The 21,448-nt window shown below is 34.9% G+C and overlaps 1 protein-coding gene across 1 annotated transcript in view; it reads right to left on the reverse strand.

The window, feature by feature from the left end:
• The window catches only part of CNTLN (centlein), a 170,497-nt gene that overhangs the window by 142,141 nt on the left and 6,908 nt on the right, over positions 1 to 21,448 (reverse strand). Inside the window, 1 exon segment of the mRNA XM_059836999.1 lies at positions 9,868 to 9,952. Within this exon segment, the coding sequence (XP_059692982.1) occupies positions 9,868 to 9,952 (85 nt within the window).

Genomic DNA, 21,448 nt, shown 5'->3' on the forward strand with positions numbered 1-21,448 from the left:
AACTGATTTTACCCTTCTTTGATTCCGGGAAGAACCAAAGAGTATCCATCCCCAGTATACTGCTGGATCCCAGAGTGCTCCAGGCAACAGTACATAGAAAGAAACACTGTGACCTAGTGGAGCAGACCTTTTGATGTCTCAGAGGAGTGTCATTCCCAAATAAATTTTTAGCCTTTCCCATGGCATCTCTTTAACTACAGCACAATAATTTTTTTTTCTTCCATAATACATTTTTAACTGTCAAATACTATTTCTTTTTAAAATATCCTCACGGTAATCTGAAGAGGAAGCAAAATCACATAGCAAGTCAAACTGAAAAAATCTGCTATGAAAACAACAGATCAAAACCAAAAGGTGACATTAGCTCTTTCTTGTCTTAGCACTGAACATATCAATCTTTTCATGGCAGTAGGATCTTACAATTATCTGTCCTCACTTTGTGCGAATAGACACAAATATAAAATTTTATATTAAAACCTTGTTTTTACCCATTGTGAATTTAGACAGTACAGTACTGTATGGAGACAGTGGTAACAAAAGCAACTCCTTAACGCTAGGAGTCAGATTCCCCAAAAAAAGTGAATTAAGATACAAATACGAGAAGTTATGTACTGTTTGATATTACAGATATCATCACTGAAATTCCAGTCTTTACTGAAATATTTTTTAGTCTGCTAAATAAAAAGCAAGTGAAAAGAACTATGTAACAATATCTGTACATGTTATTATTGCCTTAAGTGCTTTCCAAATTTTCATATTTTGGTAACCAAGGTAAAAAAAAAGCTGGAAAAACCAACCCCTCATTCTGCATTTTGAAATCAGACTGCCCTACTAAATCAGTATTGCATAGCTGCCTCTATACAGGCTCGTGAAATATAAGTGGGCTCTATTTCATGTGAAGAAGTTAACTCAAACTGGAGTAAAAACAATCAAGGAGAAACGCAAAAATGATATATCCTTCAATGTCGCTGCTAATACAGAAAAGCAACAACACACTGGGTGCTGAAGCACTTCATGAAAAAATTCTAATCTATGCACCACAATATTAAAGGAGTCCATCTAGGAATGCAACAAAGGGGCATTTGGTCTCTACTATCAAAAAGGATTATGGTAACAAATAAATATTAAATTCTGCGCTTTCCTCATTGCATTTTTTATCAGAAGCTCTCACTGTACAGTAGTCCACTTCCACTACACCACATGGAAAAAAAAGTTAAAATTAACACAAATGGATGAAAAATTGAAGTACTAAAAATACTGACATTATTTGAAGAAATCCTGACATCTTCTGCAGAAACAAAATTGATTTAGTAATTAAATTATTTTATTAAAAATTAAATGCAGAAATATAATTTCTTTAAAGTACTTCTCAGAATTGCTACTTCAACATTTTGTGACATATTTTCTCCCTTTGATCACTCCTCTTCCCTCACGAGGTAGTTGAGGTTGACTTACCACACTTTCAACTTCTCCTCTCCTTCCAACTTGTTTTAATTTCTAACAGGAATTTAACAATAAGTATACACCACTAAAAATGCTCCAGTAACATTTTATAACTTCCCTTGATTAAGCTTTCTTAAATTTTTCTCTATATTTTTTCAACTTTATTAATCCTCATAGTTCTTGAACATCTATATGAAAATTTAACATAAAGCAATGCTAGTCATATTCTCATACAGTCCTCCAAAATAAAGAAAGAAAAAAAGGAAAAAAACTAACAAAAGAAATTAACTTTTTTTCATCTCATGACTTCTAGATCTAATCTAGATTAGATTCTTAAATAATTTTCAGACATAGGAAAAACAGAAGTTCAAGGCAAATAGTTCAAAAAAGGTAACCACATGCCATGAGTGTCACCAGCTGCATTCTGCAGTCTGTACAGTGTCCTTTTGGGAGTTTGAATGACAACAGCTAGTCATAATGTGAAATAAGAGTTGTTTTTAAATCCTCTCTGAAAGTAAAACCTCAACAGTGCTACCTGATTCTACTGTAGATAGATTCTACCCATAGTCACAGCTAAATATTCAACTTAGAACTTGACTCTTAACAAGAACGAAAAAAAAAGAGAAATAGTAACTGACATATAATGAATTTAAATGTAACACATGTAATAGTATTTTCAGTGCATATTACATTTTTAATTCTTACTACTCTTCATTTCTAACCTTCTGCCAGAACAATCTTAAACAAATTAAAAAGGTAACCACAGACAGAGAGTAATTGACATGGGGGAGTTCAGGTGATTTTCATACCACCAAAGTTTTCTTTTTCCTTGTCCAATTCCATGCTATCCAGGATTCTCTGAGATAAACCAATTTAAAAAATGGTTTCTGAGAAAAAGAAGTATTAACCTGCAAGCAGGTATCTATAAATCCATTCCCAAAATGAATGACAAGTTCTGAATGTCTGTTTCTATCAACATTAAACATGAAATACAACACGGTACCTTATATTCTTATAAACTGTCCATTAAAATGCGCTTTCATACCATATATGTGCTGTTGGAAAAGGACAGGTCTGTTTTGCAGGCAGTAGAAAAGAAAATCAAGATTCTTTAAATCATTTTTAAGAAGATCAAGTAAAATGGTTCTACAGAGAAAAAAAACCAGAAATATGAGCAGGTGACTTCATTCTGCAGGTGGTGAATACGTACTTACTTCTCTACTATTAGTCAGCGTTGCTCCTGAATTCTCACCTGACCCATAGATTAAGGAAGGGTAAAACAGCATAATCTATTATAAACACTATGTTCCCTATTGCCCTCTTTGGACTTCTCTGGTGTGATTAATTTGGTATCTTCAGCAAAGTTTGCTATCTTAATCGAAACACCTGATAGGATTTTTAATACCTGAACATGTGGTGGAAATAAACTGTGACTGTATGCAACTCTAGCACCATACTTTCACAAGCAGCAATGGAACAGTCTCTTACCAGCAACCTACTGGGTAGGTCACAGCATAGAGAAAAGTACTTTTGGATGTGCACCACCCTCCTTTCCACTCATGCTGGTCCTTACAAATCTACTGCAGCATGCTCCTTCTCTCATTCACTAAAACAAAGCTTTACTAATATTTTCCTCAATATCTTACAATCCTTTGCATCCCTTTTGCCCAGTTACTTCTGTTGCACAGGTACAGTGCAAACAAGCACTGCCAGCAGCTGCATTTTTGCACCCACAAGTGAGCCAAATGCTGTTTCTGGCACATGTGGTTTTCTACAATAGTTTTTCCATCTCTGAAACAAGGAATACAGAAGCTCCTTGCTCTGAGAAAGGGAAGTATTTAGAGGCAGTTTTTTGCAAAACCACATGTCTAATTTGTAAATGAGACAGAATTTGTCAAAATCGAAAAATCTGTAGCTCCATAATAAATTCAGTATCAAAACCAAGCAGTATAGCATGTATTGCAGTAATGTGTCTGCTACACTTAGAGACTGACTGTAAATTTTACTCTACTGAGCTCTCAGGAAAGCTGTAGTAAATACTGACAATATAATCTAACAGTCTTGCCACAGCTAGTGATTCTCTGCACCAGAACAGATCAGATTTTCTATACAACCCATAACACAGTGCTGCACAACAACACTGCCTAATAAATGTAGTCTCTGCTCTTTCTTCTCTTCTTAGCAGCTCTACTTCGAAACACCAGCAGCACAGCCTTTCTAGGTCAGAAAACAGAAAATCCAAATTATCTTTATCCTCTATTCTCTCTACTTATTTCAAATCAAAACCTGTATCCTGCTAAGTGAGCTTTTCTCTTATCTTCATTGAAGAGCACAATCTTGATGGAGCCAGGCTTAGATTTTTTTTTTTTCTAAGCTTTCAACTCCAACAAGACTTATACAAGGTCCTCAAAGTGAGTCAGCTTCATAGAAGAGTGCATGATGATCTGAGATCTGCAGGAATCAATGCCTACCAGCATCCTTGTCTGACACAGCAGTAATTCATTACACTCGTATACATCAATGCTGCCAGATCAGGTGTAGTAAATAAAGAACAGCTGTTGCTGTGATCACCTCTTCTGACAAGCTTCTTCCAAAGTGCTGTCAGCAGATTCATAAGGCCAGAATCTAATCTCACAGGGCACTGCCTGCTTCTTTCTGCTACTTGATCCTTGAACCATTTTCTTGACTTTCAGGAAATCTGCCTGTATTCAAGTAAGAAGCCACAACATATGGAAACTTCCTCACCAAATGTCCTTAAACAGGAAATAAAATCGAACCATCTTAAAACCATACTGAATTTAGAACCAAAAAAAAAAAAAAAAAAAAAAAAAAAAAAAGCATCACTACAATGACGAGGTAATATACGAAAACCAGTAAAGAAGTTAGTATCTTATACCGTAAAAGCAGATTCCATTGGCTATAGAAACCATTTTTAGCTCAGATAAAAGGCTACTCTGCTTTGACTTTCACTGGCTACATGCTAACTATTGTGGGCTGAAAAAGAAAACTCCCAACTAGACATAAGCTGACAAGCAGATGAATGAGATCATGAACGCAACCTCCCACTTCCTTCCAGGTTTGACTACTGAGCTCTGCTCAATATTCAAGAAATCACACATTTCTAACTAGTGTAACGGGCAGAGGACAAGAGACATCACATTTGTTTAGTTACTCTTCATTTTTCTGTCTGATCCAAGTGCAGGTACCATCTCTGTAGAAACACCACTAAAAATTTGAAGGCCGAGTAATAAAGACCCAGAACCTTTAGCCAACTTCAGGAATGGCTACACATATGAATTATTGAAGAGGTAAGGCACGGATTTACAGCACACCTGTATAAGCACCCAATATAGCTTCTTTTCTGCAGAATTAAGTAAGAAAATGTCAAGTTTAAAAACTATTTCCTCAAAATGGAGCAAGCTACCTCACACAAACACTTTTTCAAGTGGTAGAAAAACCCTTCCTACTGGGAATTCATACAAAAATACTAATGAGCTATAGAGGTACACCTTAATTTAGAGCTTATTAATTTCTTCAGTCAAAAAAGCCCACAGGTATCAGCCACCGTCATCATACTACCTACCTCAGGTAGCATTCTATCAATAAACCAATATCAGCAATTTTCAACTTTTTGTATATTTTTATTCCCATGTTTCTCACTGATATCAGCTCCTTAAAAAGGTTTCCTTCCCTTAATTTTATGAGAAAACTAACAAGATGTCAAACAGAAAGGCAAAAAGACATGAAAATTCACTGATGCAGTTCAAAGGTGCTACATGAAACACAGGTTTCACCAGTGAAGGCTGACCCCTTTTCCAATGCACAACCTGAGCCACTCTTTTTTTAAGAAAAAAAAAAAAAGTTAGTGTCCCCTTCAATATGCTTTGTCTGCATCATATATAAATCTTATTGACTGGACAAACATTTTTTGAAGAGTTTATAAAATTCATATAATCTCAACACTGCTGACACATTCATCTGAACTCCTTATTACCAAAATTATCCTCATGTCCCTCATTACCCAAAAATAATCAAGCTTATATGCTACTGAAAATAAAGTACTTAGATGGTAATAATGTCTGTATACATTTGTTCTAATTAAATAGAAATATTTTTTTTACAAAGAAAAATATAATCAGGCGAAGGTCCAAAAGTCAAGAAAAATTCATCAGTATTAATTAATGCTTGAAGGTAGAATTATGCTTCTTTCAATTGGACCCATTAAAGGGGCTTTAATATAGATTTGCACAGCAAGCTGAAGATTTTCAAGAGCAGATAATGAGGCAAGCTAGTACTATTTTAACCCCTCTAGAGTATAATCAGTTGATAAGGTTTTGAAACGTTACAAGGTCTAGGACAAAAAGATTAGCTTTAGTTCCTCCAGATCAAAATTGAAAGCTAATTAATTAACAATGTTATAAGAAAAGGTTTACGGCTATTTTTACATGTCTTTAATGTCATCTTCTAAAGAAAACAGGTTAAGATATTTTAACTTATCTATTGTGTGAATGGCAGAAAATTGTTCCCTGCTCCAGCATTATCTGCTGTACTAATTGCTTGAATTCACAAAATTTCACACATTCCCCCAAAAACCTCCCCGACTTTTTAAGAAAGAAAACAGCATTGGTGATCTACTTAAGATTATAAATTAAATACATCAAGTTAAAAATGTTTCCAAATAAAAAGACAATGAAAAGATTTTTGCAGCAAAGTATCTATCAGTCTTCAGAAGTAAAATTCTAAGAGAGCGTCCTAGCCACTTAAACATAGCAGCTAGAAATTAATTTCATTGAAACAGAGAAGTGATGCATATATGTCAGGGATACGTAACTGCTAAGAACAGAGTTTTGAGACACTGCATAAAACAAAAATAACAGTAAAAAAATCAGATTACCACTCAAGACATTAATATCAAAGGAATAAGATTTTTACCACACAACATTTGCAATAAATATATCTGTATGCGAGATGAAGCCCAGTTGTGATTATCAGGACCAAAAATTACCACTACACCAACTTAAAAAAAAAAAATAAATAGGCAAGAAGGGAAAAGTACAATACAATGGAAAACTCAAAAACAATACATTCTGTGCTGAAATTATGTGTGATAATAGACAAGAACAATCTTAAGTGCTTTAACAAATTTATTTGAATCTTTGAATGGTACATCTTGAAATGTTCCACACAATTTCATTTTTTAAATATTTAACACAATATGAAGTTATGGAATAAACTCAAGAAAAGAAAAAGGACTTATTCATGTACATAAAACTGAAGATTGCAACACCGCAATTTAGGAGCAGCGAAAACCTGAAGTTGTACTAAGTAAATAGAAGTTCAATGCATATAGTCTAGTCCAAAGATACTGGACAGCAGAAGCTTTGAAAAATTATGATTTAGACTTTTATCCCTAAAGCCACAAGTCCCATTTTCGTAAGTATCTGAACACTCTTCTTCACTGTTAGGTTATGCAAATATGATTAAAGACCACATTACTTCTGAACCATAGATTCCAAAATTATTATTTTACTTGATTTTCAGTAATTTCCATTAAAATAGAAACCTCTCCAGTACTTGAAATATCTCTTTATGAATTGAGCTTATTTAGCTTTCAGTATGAGCTAGCTACATGGATGTGTCTCATCTAGGCTGTGGAGAATATGCTCTCATATTTACAGAAATTTTTTAAATCCTTTTAGCCATGTCAGGATAAAGTCTAAGCAAGACTAATACAAGACAAGAAATACAATCTCATGTTCTCCTTATACAGTTTTGTTGTTATTTCTAGAAGCAACAGAAGCTTACATCTATGTCAAATGATGAGACAGCCCATTGATTTTTCTTTTTTCCCTTACTCAGCATTGATTTATACAATCAGCTTTTTGGTGGCCATTCAGAAATTTCTAGGCAATAAACCCTCAAATTATCTTGTTGCAACTGGTAGCTCTGTGTGATGTATGAAGGCAAAAAGAAAAACAACAGAAGACATGACTGGAGAATCTCAACTTCCTAGATGTAAAAAATTAGTACACTGAAATACGCAGCCTTCAAGTCTGCCTGTCTGTACTTTACAGAAGAGTACATTCATTACCATGACTGTCAAAATGCACATTTTCACATGCAACCTATTTGCATGTTAATTACATAAATAGTATCTTTACTTCCTTAGATGAACGAAGAAGGAGCACATTTGGTAAAACAAAATAAATAAGAACACTACATTGTTTTTTAAACCAGCTCCATTATTTGATACCAAGTCACTAAAACCTCGCACTCAGGAAGCAGTTCCTCTCTTGATTCAATCCTACAGCATCTCAGCCAACGGATGAGGCAAGAAGGTCAGCATGACATCACCTCTGTACACTGCTTTCATACACAGCACTGGCACCATCTGGTGATCTGGTGCCCTTCACAACCTGCGCCCCCCCAAGTCAGTGATGCTCTAAGTGAAGCTAATTGTAAGGGCTAATTGTAAGGGCTAATTGTAAGGGCTAATTGTAAGGGCTAATTGTAAGGGCATTACAGTTGTGATGATCATCAAAACATCTTCTGTTCTCCTCATCTGTTAGAATCACTAAATCTCAAAATATCCTGATTTGGAAGCAACTCTCAAGGACCATGAAGTCATACTCCCGGCCCCATTTGGGCCAACCTCCAGAATCACACCATGCGCCTGAGAGCATAATCCAAATGCTTGTTGAACTCTGGCAAGCCTAGTGCAATGGCCTCTTCCCAGCGGAGCCTGTTCCAGCGCCCAACCACTCTCAGGGTGAAGAAACTTCCTAATATCCAACCCAAACCTACCCTGACATCTCCAAGCCCTGTCCTCAGGACCTGTCACTGGTCACCAGAGGGAAGAGATCACCCCCACCTCTTCCCCTTACAAGGAAGTACTAAACCACAATGAGATCTCCCACTAGTCTCCTTCTCATCAGGCTGAACAAGCCAAGTAACCTCAGCCACTCCTGTCTTCCCTTCAAAGGGGCTTTCCCTCAAGGCCCTTCACCACCATCATTACTGTGGCACCCAAACCAGCCCCCAGCACTCAAGGTGAGGCTGTCCCAGCTCAGAGCAGAGCAGGACAATCCCCTCCCTTGCCCAGCTGTGATGCTGTGCCTGATGCCCCCCAGGACAGGGCTGGCCCTCCTGGCTGCCAGGGCACTGCTGACCCAGGTTCAAATTTCTATGAACAAAAAGCCTCTCATTCCCAAGTTTGTATGGATATCCAGAGTTTTACCATCCTGTTGACAACCTCTTCTTTCCTGGCTGCCAGATTTCCATGGTTTTAGTTACATTTACCAGCCTCTCTCCATTTCCACATGGATGATGTAAATTAATTATACCATCAATTTCAGAATTCTGATCAATTAGAGTTTCAGCTTCTGAAATTGATCTGAAACCACATAGAGCAACCTCATGGAGAACGCACATCCCAGGTTCAGACACCACCACAGCAGGCAGCCTTCTTAAAAGCACAGTACCGCATACATATTCCTATAAAGGTCTTCACAAGTATTTTGCCCTTCAGGTACGGATAGGTCAGAAATCATACCCTGCGGGCCTCTCAACATCATGTGTGTGTATGCACTAAACACATTACACACCACACCTACAGCCATGCGACGCCACACTGAAACTTCAGCCACTACTGTAACACAAATTAAAGTTTATTCACTAATAAATAATATTTTAATTTTATTTACTGTATTATTTTATCAATAATTACATCTTTCATAGATCGACATTATATGCAATGTAATACATTATATTACATCTAATATATTAAATATTGGATATAATTCTATAGTATATAAACTATATATTATAGACTATATAAGGGGTGCAGATCATCTACTATATATACATTATACAATCTCTATAATAAACAATTATATAATAAAATATAATACACCTATTGTACTTCATATCATATAAAACGTATGTATGTTTTCTATATATTTGCTTAACTATGAATTGACTAAAAAATAAATAAAAGGAGAAACACTACCAGTTCAGCGGTGTTTCTTGTCAGGCAGAAGGTGCATTGGGTTAATTATTTTGTACTTGTCAGGACTGCAAATCTTACCAAGATGTTTTTAGGCATATTACAAACCAGAACACTCTTCTAGATTTAGATCCAAGGTTAGGTTAGACTACAGGGTAAAATGAGGCAATGAACTGACAAGATTTTTCAGAAAAAGTTTAATCTAAAATGATATGAACTTTTTAGGTAACAGATCAACTTTGTGATCTGTTTGAACAACACAGAAGAATTTAAATAATACTTAATCAGAAATTTATAATCTCTGAATCACAACTTTTTTCTTAAGAGACAATAGCAAACTATTTTCTCATTTTGACAAACATAAATGTGTTGGCAAATGACAAGTTTTCTTAACTGCTCTATTTAAACATTATACAAACCTGTTCTAGAGATTCTATTTTGCTGTCTTTGGCTTGCAAAACCTCAAAAATGCTTCTGTCCTTGACTTCAGCTTTCTGTTTTTCTCTAAAAGCAAACAAAAAAATAGACACTTTATTAGTCATAATTTGCAGTTAATCATTTGAATTTTTCATGTCCTGATAATGAATGTCATTTTAAAGCACAGAAAATTAAATTATCTGAAGCTGACAGGCCCTGCAGAATTAATCAGGGAGCATATGGTAAGTGACAGCAAATTACATCTGTAAACATCTAACACAGCTTTGTTCAAAAAGAAACAGAAATAAGAGGTCTTAATATTTTTAAAGCAGCTGAAATTATCTGTCTCTCACTCTTTCCCAAATGCAGAAAGTGTATTTGAACATAGAGTGAGCAAAATGCTTTTGCCCCTTCTTTGCAATGTAGAATCACCGAGCTATTTCAGTTTGTGAAGTCCTTATCTCAGTTACATGGCATTTTTATGTCTGAAAGAACACTTTTGAACATCATGGATAATTATTTTACTATATTCCACAGGGACATAATGCGTAACTTCGACCAGCAGAAAAGACTTAGAAGCTTGAGTAAGGGGGATGAGCAGAGCAACACTATGTGGTTAATAAGTATACATCTATTATCAACTGTCTGTGACACTTTGCTTTGTTTAACAAAGTACCTCAACTCATTGCTATCTTATTTCTTTATTGAGCTTGAATACTGATGCCCTTGCTATCTTCCATTTTAGGCAGGAAAAAAAAAAAAGTCACAACAGTAAGGACATTCATATTCCTTAGTACAAGAGTTCTTATCATTTGTGTGACTAAAGGGCTGAGAAATATATATTCCCTAAAAATGTCCAAACATTTCAGGTAATCCCAGCACCACAGGTGACAGAAGGAGAAACTCATTCAGATTATCTCTGTTCTCACAAAATAGTTAAAACTTTCATCAGGGCTGGTATCAGCCACCTGTGGAAACTAGAGAATCCTACTTGAGCAACTCTTCCTCTACCAAATAAGGAATATTTCAGAGCTGGAAGGGAATGAAATACTAGTACACATGAGTCTGTAAATCTATCTAAAGTGGATGAAAATACCCAGCTGTACACAAAAGGCTTAGTCTGCCAAAGCATTCTGTAACAGTGGCCAATAAGGATTGCAGATACATGAAAAATTTTTCTCCACTATTAAGTATTACTGTGTAGTCTAATTCTATGAGAGATTTTAAAAACTAAACTACACTGACATAATAGGCCATCCAATAACGTGGTGGTTTTTAATGAAGTTCTATAACTGCTAAAATATCTAATCCAATCTTGAGCAAACAAAGAACTAAAGAAAAATTGTATGGGATTTGAAGTGAGGGTTTTGGAAACTCAGGTCTCAAGGCATCATAACTCTAAATAGCTCTCTTCTATTTCAAAAATACAGTAAGGATATGTTGTAGGACTTGAAGAAAACCAAGTAAAACCTATCTGAAAAAGTATGCATTTAAGCTACATTTAGTTTAGGAAAAATAAAAATATATGGGAAGCAGTCTTAATTGTATTGCATTAAAAAAAAAATCTACTTCATAAAGAAAATAACTCAGTGCTGTGAAGTCAGAAGATGAATATTCCAGAAGATATTTTTGGAATATTCATATATATATGGAAGAGATATAATAGCAAGTATTCCAAAAGATATTTCACATCTGAAATGTATTTAACAAGACAGAAACTTTAAAAAAAATGAATATCAGATACACTAAAGCATCTGATTGCCTGCAATCAGAATCGGCAAGCCATGGCATGAAAGGTTGCTAGAAAGTCATAAGCAGTAAAATAAATAGTACAGACAGTTTTTCATAGTTTATTGTTGCAGTTTCAGACAAAGACAAGTGACATGAAACTCCTTGTTCATGCAGTAACAGCCAGCGCTTATTGAAGGGCATCCATCCCCTTTTATAAGGGCATCAAATTTCTGGCTCATACAGTCGAACGGACAAAGGTTTCAACTCCACCCACCTCACTGGCCAATGATGTGGGCGGATCCTCGGTTCAAAGGAACTGGCTGGGGTCCCCTCATTTGAGCCTGAATTCAGCCAATCACTTTCATACTTGGGGACTTGTTTACTTCAACGAGCTAACAAGCCAGCTGGTCGAGTAAGTGTCTGTCAAGGCCAAATTGTTTGTGCAGCTCTAGACCACCTATAGCTGTCACAGTTTATCTTTGAAAACCTACAAGAACGTAACTCAGGAGACTGTGATCACAGAAATTCATGCAAATATGAAATTATTTAATGCATTCCAAAAGTTACGCTGTGATGTCCTTTCAAAAAAAAAAAAAAAAAAGAGCACCAGCGCCAAAAAATAAACAAGTTTCAAAGCATGACAGATTTTTTATGAAACCGATTTACCATGTTAGTAACCTGTATCTACCTAACAGAAGTCACACTCTCAGTCATGTTTTAAAACATGGAAAAAGACTTTCTGGTAAGTATATAAAACTTAAAGAACAGGAGTTAGTAAGCAAAAATGTAAAAATGGAGGAATAGTTTATTCATATAATACTTAACCCAAAAGTTTGTGCATGTTCCTGAAGCAGACATGCTGTTCATGATAGGTACTACTTAAATGAAGCAAAAACTGTTCCAATTTAGAAATATTAATGCTTCTTCATATTAAATTACTTTGTGGTGGGATCCTAAATGGTTATCAACAATTACCCTTTCTCAAAGACAACAGCTGCAGTAATCAAACTCCAAATATCTGAGGAGGAAGGTTATCCCTCTTCCATATGCATGCTACATCACAATCTACCTGAGGAAATGACAGACCTATATTAATCTGAACTGTAAGAAATATTCAAAGTTTCCTCAGGTCTTAACTACAGCTAGACACCTTAAGATTAGACACACACTAGCTGATTCAAAATCCTAAGAGCTTCAGAAGACAAAAAGGAAAGTGTCTGCACCTGACAAATCCATTTCGTGTCTGCACCTGACTATTCCAAGCACTTTGTAGCAAAGTACTTGAAAGAGTCAGGTGCAGACATAGAACAAATCATACCACTGGCCACAGGCAAGCCCCATAAAGTACTGAATAACATTGTCTCCAGCTCTCAGAAGTATCCTGACTTTAAGTCTACCACCCACGACATGCTATCATCATCACAACTCTAACCACCATCTCCTCTCTTGAAGTCAGACTTTCATAAAGTGAGACCCAATCAAGACAAAAACCATATAATCAGATAGCCTCTTAACTGAACTATGCAATTATCACTTGAAAATTATTACTAAACTTGTTTTCTAATGCATTAAATTATCTGAAAATCTGGAAAGTTAGATAGGTATCCCTAAGGAACTTTACAGTTGTGAGTGGTTAATTTTTTTAAATTTATTTGAGGGAGAAAACAGAGAAGTGAATAAGTGAACCAAGAGCCAGGTAAAAGAACAAACAGCTGAGAGAAACAGTATTCACAGCTAATTCTGATTTATTATTGGTAGTTAAGAATCTTTAGGACATGATTTCAAAACACAGGTTCACAGAATAAAGTTTGGGACTGGAGAGAAAAAAAAAAGAAACAGATCACTGCTAAAGCAAAAAATACGCCTGTAACAGAGCTACATACTAGCCAACAGTTCACAGCACATTTCCAGTAAAATGCAGCATTTTCCACCTATCCAATGCTTGGTTTAACTCTTTTAAACAAAGACATCAAAGAACATAGTTTATAAACACAGATCTATCATCAGCATCATGAGTGGGAAAAGTTTAAATAAATTAAATATATTTTGCCCTTATGATGTTTTCTTTCAAGCTCTCTAGATACCACAGGCTTGTTAATGCCCACAAAAATAGTTTAACATATAACCACCCCCAGATAAAGAAAAATGTTTTAATTATTAGAAGTTAAGTACACATTTGAAGTTGTCAGAAGCCTAAAGTATAAACTGAAACCTCAAATACAACTTTATTAGCAGTTTCTTCTGATGGCATAGGACATTTTCCCTTGCTTCTTACAGGATAGCTCCCCACAGACAATCAAGGTAGTATTTCAGACTGGAACTTACATACCATATTTGGATCTGCAGTTGCACCGTAAAATGGGACTTGATAGGAATTGCAGTCATCATCTCTTCTTTTTTAAAAGGGTAACAAATATTCAGAAAAAAACTCTTTGAACAACTTCTTTCGTTGAGCTATTTTGTATTTAAAATGTATTTTTAAAAGTCCATTGGAATATGGGGGGGGGGAAATTCAGGCACTGTCAAGAAGCTGATGATGATCAATGACTGAGACAAACTCCTGTTTAGCTAATTAGAATCACTGATGAGCAATAATGATGTGAGCTAAGAATATTTACAGACTTCTTTAGGATGAAAAATGGAGTGAAGAGAGGCTGTCAATTTGTACAAGTTCTAAGCTCCAATCAGTTTTCCCATGAGTACTACCTATTTTAAATGTTTAACACAGATGCATTTAGCTACAAAGATTATCAAGATTCAGCTTCCCACAAAAATGAAGAAACTGAGAATATATTCTTAAGCTTGACATATTTCTCTGTTATGATTTTTTCCCCGTATTATGCTCTACTCAATTATACAACAAGACAATGTTCTTGATGTTTGGCACCATGTTAATGGCTTGCCAGAAATGAAACATTAGACTTTGAGGAAACATTTATCCATGAATGAGATATGAAAACAGCAAAAACCTTAATATTTAAAAAACAGTCAAATTTCTAAACAACATCCTTCCTAAAATCTTCAGCAAAAGCAGTACGAGCAAAGAGGTATCCTGTACTGTGTACCACAGGTCTTAATCAAACAAACACTTAACCATTTGTCAAGAAAAAGTAACTTGGAGTCATATATAATTATGTTACATTTACAGCAATTAAACGAAAATAAATTTAATTAATAAACTGAATTTGCTGTTTACATGTTTCATGAAATACATCCTCTCAGTCTTACAAATCACTGAATTAAAAAAAACAAAACAAATCAAAAAACAAAAACCAACCAACCAAGAGACCCCACAAACAATAAATCCAACAACAACAACAAAAACCACAAAAACAAACAAACAAACACCAAAACAAAACAAAAAACCAAAACATCACAACACCAAAGTCATATCTACAAATTTGGTCGTTTAACAGAAATTTAGGATTACACTGCAAACTTTGGGCAGTGTGGTAAAACAGTAAAGGCTGCATTTTAACAGTGTATCTCTAACTACAATAAACTGCTTCCAGAAACACTGTGACTTTTGAAAGACATTTCATTGATTCTAAAGGGTTGCAGAACTAGAAAGGCTATAAAATATCAGTTGGTGTGATGCAGTTTTAATTTGATTACCTAATCTCCCTGTCTTCCAATTTCCAAGTATTTTACAGACTTCCATAATTCACACATTCTCTGTTTGTATTAAATAGATAATTAATCAGCCATGTGGAAAGTGAAGTTGTAGAGCACAGACTGTCAATGTTATGGTAAATATGGCACCAATATTGTAATTACAGTATACAGTCACATCCCTGTGATTGCATAGTCATTGGTTAGTAGAAACAGAGTCTATGCTTTAATCTTCCAAGCAGAAACCTCACTGTATTTCCATGTATTAAGAATTGATTATAAAAAAAAAGCTAAATCATTTTCACTTAATCATGAGTTTAATTTCATCTAAGAGTCTAGAAGATCCTTATACTCCATGAACTACAATTGACAGACATAATTACTTTTTAATTTTAATACTTATAGTTAGTACTTCTAAAAGATTCAGACAGCATGGAGCAATAAAGATCTTAAATTAATACAACATTTTGCACTTTTCTAACTGCATTTCTAACAGTCGTTACTTTTTATAAAAAATTATATATACCTATTTTTGTTTCTTTACAAAAATAATTTCAGATGTAATTACAAATGTTAAATGAAATTGTTTCCTTAGTAAATTATCTAAAGAGCCAGTGCTATATTACATGATATGTATCAAAATGAAAAGGCATCATTACAGAAACATAAATTTTCTTGCATCTCTAACTTGATTGATTTAATTTATTAGATGATCTATTAAGGAATAAGACTCTCATTTTAAGCATATAATGATGTCTTATTTTAAGCAACATACATAAGATACTAAATGTATTTTTACACTAAAATAGTACAAAAAATAGTGACATTTTTTCCCAATAATTTTGCAAACATTTTTCATCTAAAATACACAAGTCTTTTACAGTGTTCAAAATATCAGCACTTCAGAACAGACTGCTTTAACATCTGCACATCACCAGGGTTTCCCCCAAGGATTTTTAAATGATGCCTGCCTGTGCTGAATAAAGTGCTAACTTGCACCTTGCATTTCAAACTGTGTCCTGAGCAGCCATCCAGTTGGTACAACACCAGCTGAATTCCCAGAGGCCACTGTTCAATCAGGCTTGACTGCAATTATCATGTCAATATTTTGTGCTCCGATATGCAGATATGCACACATGCAAACTGCATAATACCTTCTTCTCCATGGAATGTTGACTTATGTTCAACGTTCTGAGAATTTTTAATGAAACAGGATATTAAACTTTCATTAACTGTAGAAAATCACAATTATTTGACCTTAGCCAGAAAGGTTGTACTCTTATGCTCTATTATTCTGTCCACTATATTGTGTAATAATAACTGGACAGTCCACTGTATTTTAAAATCAGAGTGACAAAATGGTAATGGCTTACATCTTGTTTACATTATTGTCCTCCTGCCATTGTGTTTCCTGTAAATTTGTAAAAGGGTGTTTTAAGAAAGCTTCAACACACTGTTTGTCATCCCTTTAAAAAGATGTGAGATTTTTAATTTTTCAATTAACTTAGGCATCTACAGTGTTCATTCATACAGCACATTCACTTATCCTTTTTACATAAAAAGTACTTGCCATTTCCAGTAAATCTGCATATCAGCAGTCAGTGAAGAATCTATGTCAACCTGTTTATGTTTTTTCCAGAATTTGCTATTCACAGGATGCTGCAAACCACAGCATAAGCTCCTGCAATTACCTTTCCAAAAATTCTTTGGTTATTTTTGATCTCTTGCTTTTCCCCATATTTTTGTCCATCTGTTCACCTTTAGACAGATGTAACTCCTCAGGAAGAACAGCAACAAAACTCTCAATCACTGGCAGTAACATTCAGGTTGCCACTGTTTCTTAAGAGTAGCCTGAAATGATAAATCCATTCCCTGCCTTTGTTAAGACCTGCAACACACTTCAAATCTAGATATGGAAAAATCTCTGCATAAGGCAAGCTTGCCGAAGGTAAGTACACTATCTCACATAATACAATCCCCATGTACATCTACCAAGTCTTCTGTCATTGCCACAGTTTGATCATTAATGGATCCTGCCACATACCCCTTCCAGAAGAAAGGAAAAGAGTCAGCTAGAAGCCCTAGAGGAAAATTAGTCTGTTGACTTGTCAAGCTTGCATGTACTAAGAAGGAAGAGTCTTACAGTAGAGTTCTGTAGTTTGCAAAAATATTTCAAAACCTTTCATACTCTCATCAGAACCCAACTCCATTTCAGTTTACACATACATTTACTTAATAGGAGCTATTTTCTAGCAACTTTTTTTTTTTTAAATCATAAAAAAAAAATCTTTCAAAAGGCAACAAACTAGAAATAGCATACCCTTTACATAATACTGAGATCAATAGTATTTAAAGTAGCTGGAAAGTATACTAACACGAGTAGTAGTTTTACAATGGCTTGTTTAAAATACCTGGAGGCTTTTACATATCCCAAAGGCATTTCTCATTTGCACAGTAAAGATAATTTTTTGTTTATATCTGAATATTAAATTGGGAATATAGTTACAGTTATCCAGCAAGAATTGCAAAGACTGCTGAAAAGTATAATATCATTGGTGTATTACAGGAATCAGCAGCATAGCTATAAAAAAGTACAAGCTACATTTTTACAATTTTAGGGCAGGAGAACTTCTATTTTGGGGCCATGAAAGGAATTGAAAATAACAGACAAATAACAGCACAGTACTAGTAATTTCCCCCTATGTCCCCCAAATTATATCTTTTATATTTTCCTGGTTTGTTTGGAAAATGATACTATAAGTAATTTTCTAATGCTATAAATATAAATTACCTTACTGTAAAGTTAGTATTGTCCACTCAGTTCCTCCTAATATGTATCTTCTTTTCTTCATCACAGATCTTCAGTATAAGTTGTAAGGTTCTAAGTGAACATTTCGTCCTGCATCTTTTTATTCTCGCCACAGTAACCTCATGAAAAAAGCCTAGATGTCTCTTTCATCAATTTAGTGACTGAAATATACTGGACTATATTATTTGATTCTTTATATAAATATATATGATCTAGGAGGGTACACATGCCTGTGCTTTCTTAGATTATGTCTGCTTTCATTATTTATTTAGCTTATATGGCCTCAGGCAGTCTCAAAGATTTGGCGGGGAATGGAAGTTTCTTGGTCATGGAATTTTTGGTCGAAAGAGCCCACTGAAAAATGAAGCAATGCAAACACTAGTGGTATCCATGTCACAAGAACAAAAAAAGGATTAAATCCATCCCATTCTGTTTGTTTCTATCTCCGAATCTCACAATAAGCTTGAGTAAGATAGAAAAAGTTCTGAACTTGAATATGACTGGGTCTCTGTTGTTCCTAATACAGATGAGACAGAAAAAAAAAAACCTGTAAGACTTAAATGGTTTTTATCAGATTTTAGTGTAAATTTTCAATTTCCAGCTCATCTGAAACTCGGTATAATACACAAAAATGGGCTGCAAGCAGCACAGATCCTCTCAAGTGGCATGCTTCACGAATCATCTTGCTTATAACAGTTATTTGATCATCCCGTCCTTTAAACTCTTTAAACCCATGTATTTTTCCCAGATTAATAAAACCAGAAAAATCTATTGTCCTGTAATTTTTCTGGACAGCAGCAGTGGTAGATAGCAGATTCCCTTTAAAGGCAATCAATGTACTGGAACTAAGATAAACTGATAGTAGCATTAAAAAAACGTATTATTTACTCCTATAAGGTAGGGAATAAGACAAAAACTTTTCTGAAAGGATGAGAGTGTGAAGAGGTACAGTCATGAAACTGAAGCTACTAAGGAAATCATTATGGAGAGTAATAACAGAAAAAGTTAGGATAGAGTTTATGGGGCTGCAATTTGGTTGTGTAGAAGTTTCACAGGTAAAGCTGGGCTAGAAACTATTTCCAAAGTGACAATTAGACCATTCTCAGGCAAAAGAGATGAAGCTACATCAATTAAAGAGAAAAATACACACTACTGCTCCATCTCTCAAATCAAAGCAACTCCAAAGTTCAAAGTTGTGATTAATAAAACTCCTATATACTGAATGTGTTTTATCCACACCTATTCCAGGATTCTCAGGAGTAATGATAACACCTAAAAAGATGCTGTGGAAGCAATTTCTTCTTTCCTAATTTCATAATTCAGAGAAACATGGAAAAGCTGTGATATACATCTATAGCCTTGAGTTCAAAAATGTTCTAAAGCATTAGTGTAATTCTAAACAGTAGAGGACATAAAAAAAACTAGACAAGCACATTAACAGAAGTATGTTGGCAGGGTTTCACATAGCAATCGCCAGCCTCTAACCAGTGCAAAACACATACAAAAAATTTGAGCTTATATCCTGCTTTTGAGCATCAAGGTGGTATATAAGAGCTCCATATTCATTGTAACAATAAGGATAATATACCAAATTACAAATTTCTGTTTTAAATAAAGCACAAAATTTCAAGCAGGGGACATCTATCAAGCATAAAAATATTCCTAAACATGAAAAATAATAAACAAAGAAGAGAGACTTGTGTAGGCACACAATTCAAAAACTCCAAATAATTTGTTGACCATTATTTAAAAGTATACTTTCTAACATCTCTATGCTTCAATTCATCCTAACACACTGATTATTTTTATATGCAACATAAATAAAGAATGTTAATAAGCCTGAACACCTGCTTCTGCCTTCTAAAGGTTCAGGTAAAAGAATTACAATTCTCCACATTGTTCAGCTACCTATAAAATGTGGTTAGGACAATAAAGTTTTTAAAATTTTTCAATATAATTGTGCTTACATACATACAATGTATGTTTACATATATTAAATACTTTATTTAAATGTTTTAAGCAGTTCTCTGATTTCTTTATGTTTTATGAAGGAAGATGAATTCTACCACCAATGTCCTCGTGAAAATATGACCAAATTTTATTAGGAAACAAATCATTATGATTTTGCATTTCAACATAAATGAAGAATGCTACAAACTTCTGTATCAGTCTACAATCTATCTATATAAAAATTATTTCCCAAATCAAACCTGAAAACAATTGTAAGAATAGTATACTGTCTAAACAGCCAAGCTATTACTCTGTGCAGTTAAGTGTCCCAGTACAAAGCCAGCAGTTACTTGATATCATCGATGGCGACCGTATGAGAACCCCCAATAAAAGTTCTCTTTAAAACAACTTGCATGTCCTTACATCATCACTGTCTTCCTCTGAATATGAATCCTTTAGAATATTACCTTTAGCTACATGATCACACTGTATTTTTGGACAAAAATTTTCATTGCTTTATGCAAGGTAGAACAGGGGACAACACGATAAAAAATAGTGAGAGAGAGGGGATGTCATCAATTAACATAAATATCTCAAAGGTGGGTGTCAAGAGGATGGAGCCAGACTGGTTTCAGTGGTGCCTCAACATGAGGCAGAACTTCTTTATCCTGAGGGTGGCAGAGCACTGGAACAGACTGCCCAAGCAGTCTGTGGAGTCTTCCTCTCTGGAGACACTTAAAACACACCTGGACACATACCTGTATAACCTGCTCTAGGTGACTCTGCCTTGGCAGAGGGGCTGCACTAGATGATCTGCTAAGGTCCCTTTTAACCCTAACCATAATTCTGTGAAATGCACTCCTAGCTAAAGAATACTGTATTTTCACAAGTGGAAGAACATGACAGAAGTAGTCCAGGAAGGAAAGATGTGAACAAAAAAACACGCCTTCTAAGATCAAACCACTCAATGGAAACCCAAAGGAGTTAGGACCTCTCATGAATCTATAACAAGCTTCCCAAGTAAAACTGGCATGCCATTAAAAAAAGTTAAAATCCATTCTTTTTCTCTTTTTTAAAAAAATCCCCTTTTTCATTTTAAAAGAGGGAACTCATGACATCCTAAGATAATTAAGTGTTTCAATTCTGACAGTCAACTCATTCACATTCTCCGTATCTTTTGCCTACAAAAAAAATCTGAATTCATAAATATTAGCATTCCAAAACAATCAACTGCATACTGTGATAATTGAGTAACATTTATAGGAATAAGATAATAGTAAGTATCGTGAAGAAATCATCACCATTATTATCCTCACAGGAATAAGGTGCAGAAGTAAGATCCTGCTTGTCTGTTTTAATGGAGATAGAAGCTCCTACAGTCAGGGACAAGTTCCTCCCCCAGTGGGGGTTTGGCACTGGAATAGGCTCCCCAGGCAAGTGGTCACAGCAATAGCCTGAGAGAGTCCACAAAGCATTTGGAC

The sequence above is a fragment of the Haemorhous mexicanus genome, chromosome Z, assembly GCF_027477595.1.
Source record: "Haemorhous mexicanus isolate bHaeMex1 chromosome Z, bHaeMex1.pri, whole genome shotgun sequence".
NCBI classification, from domain to species: domain Eukaryota; kingdom Metazoa; phylum Chordata; class Aves; order Passeriformes; family Fringillidae; genus Haemorhous; species Haemorhous mexicanus.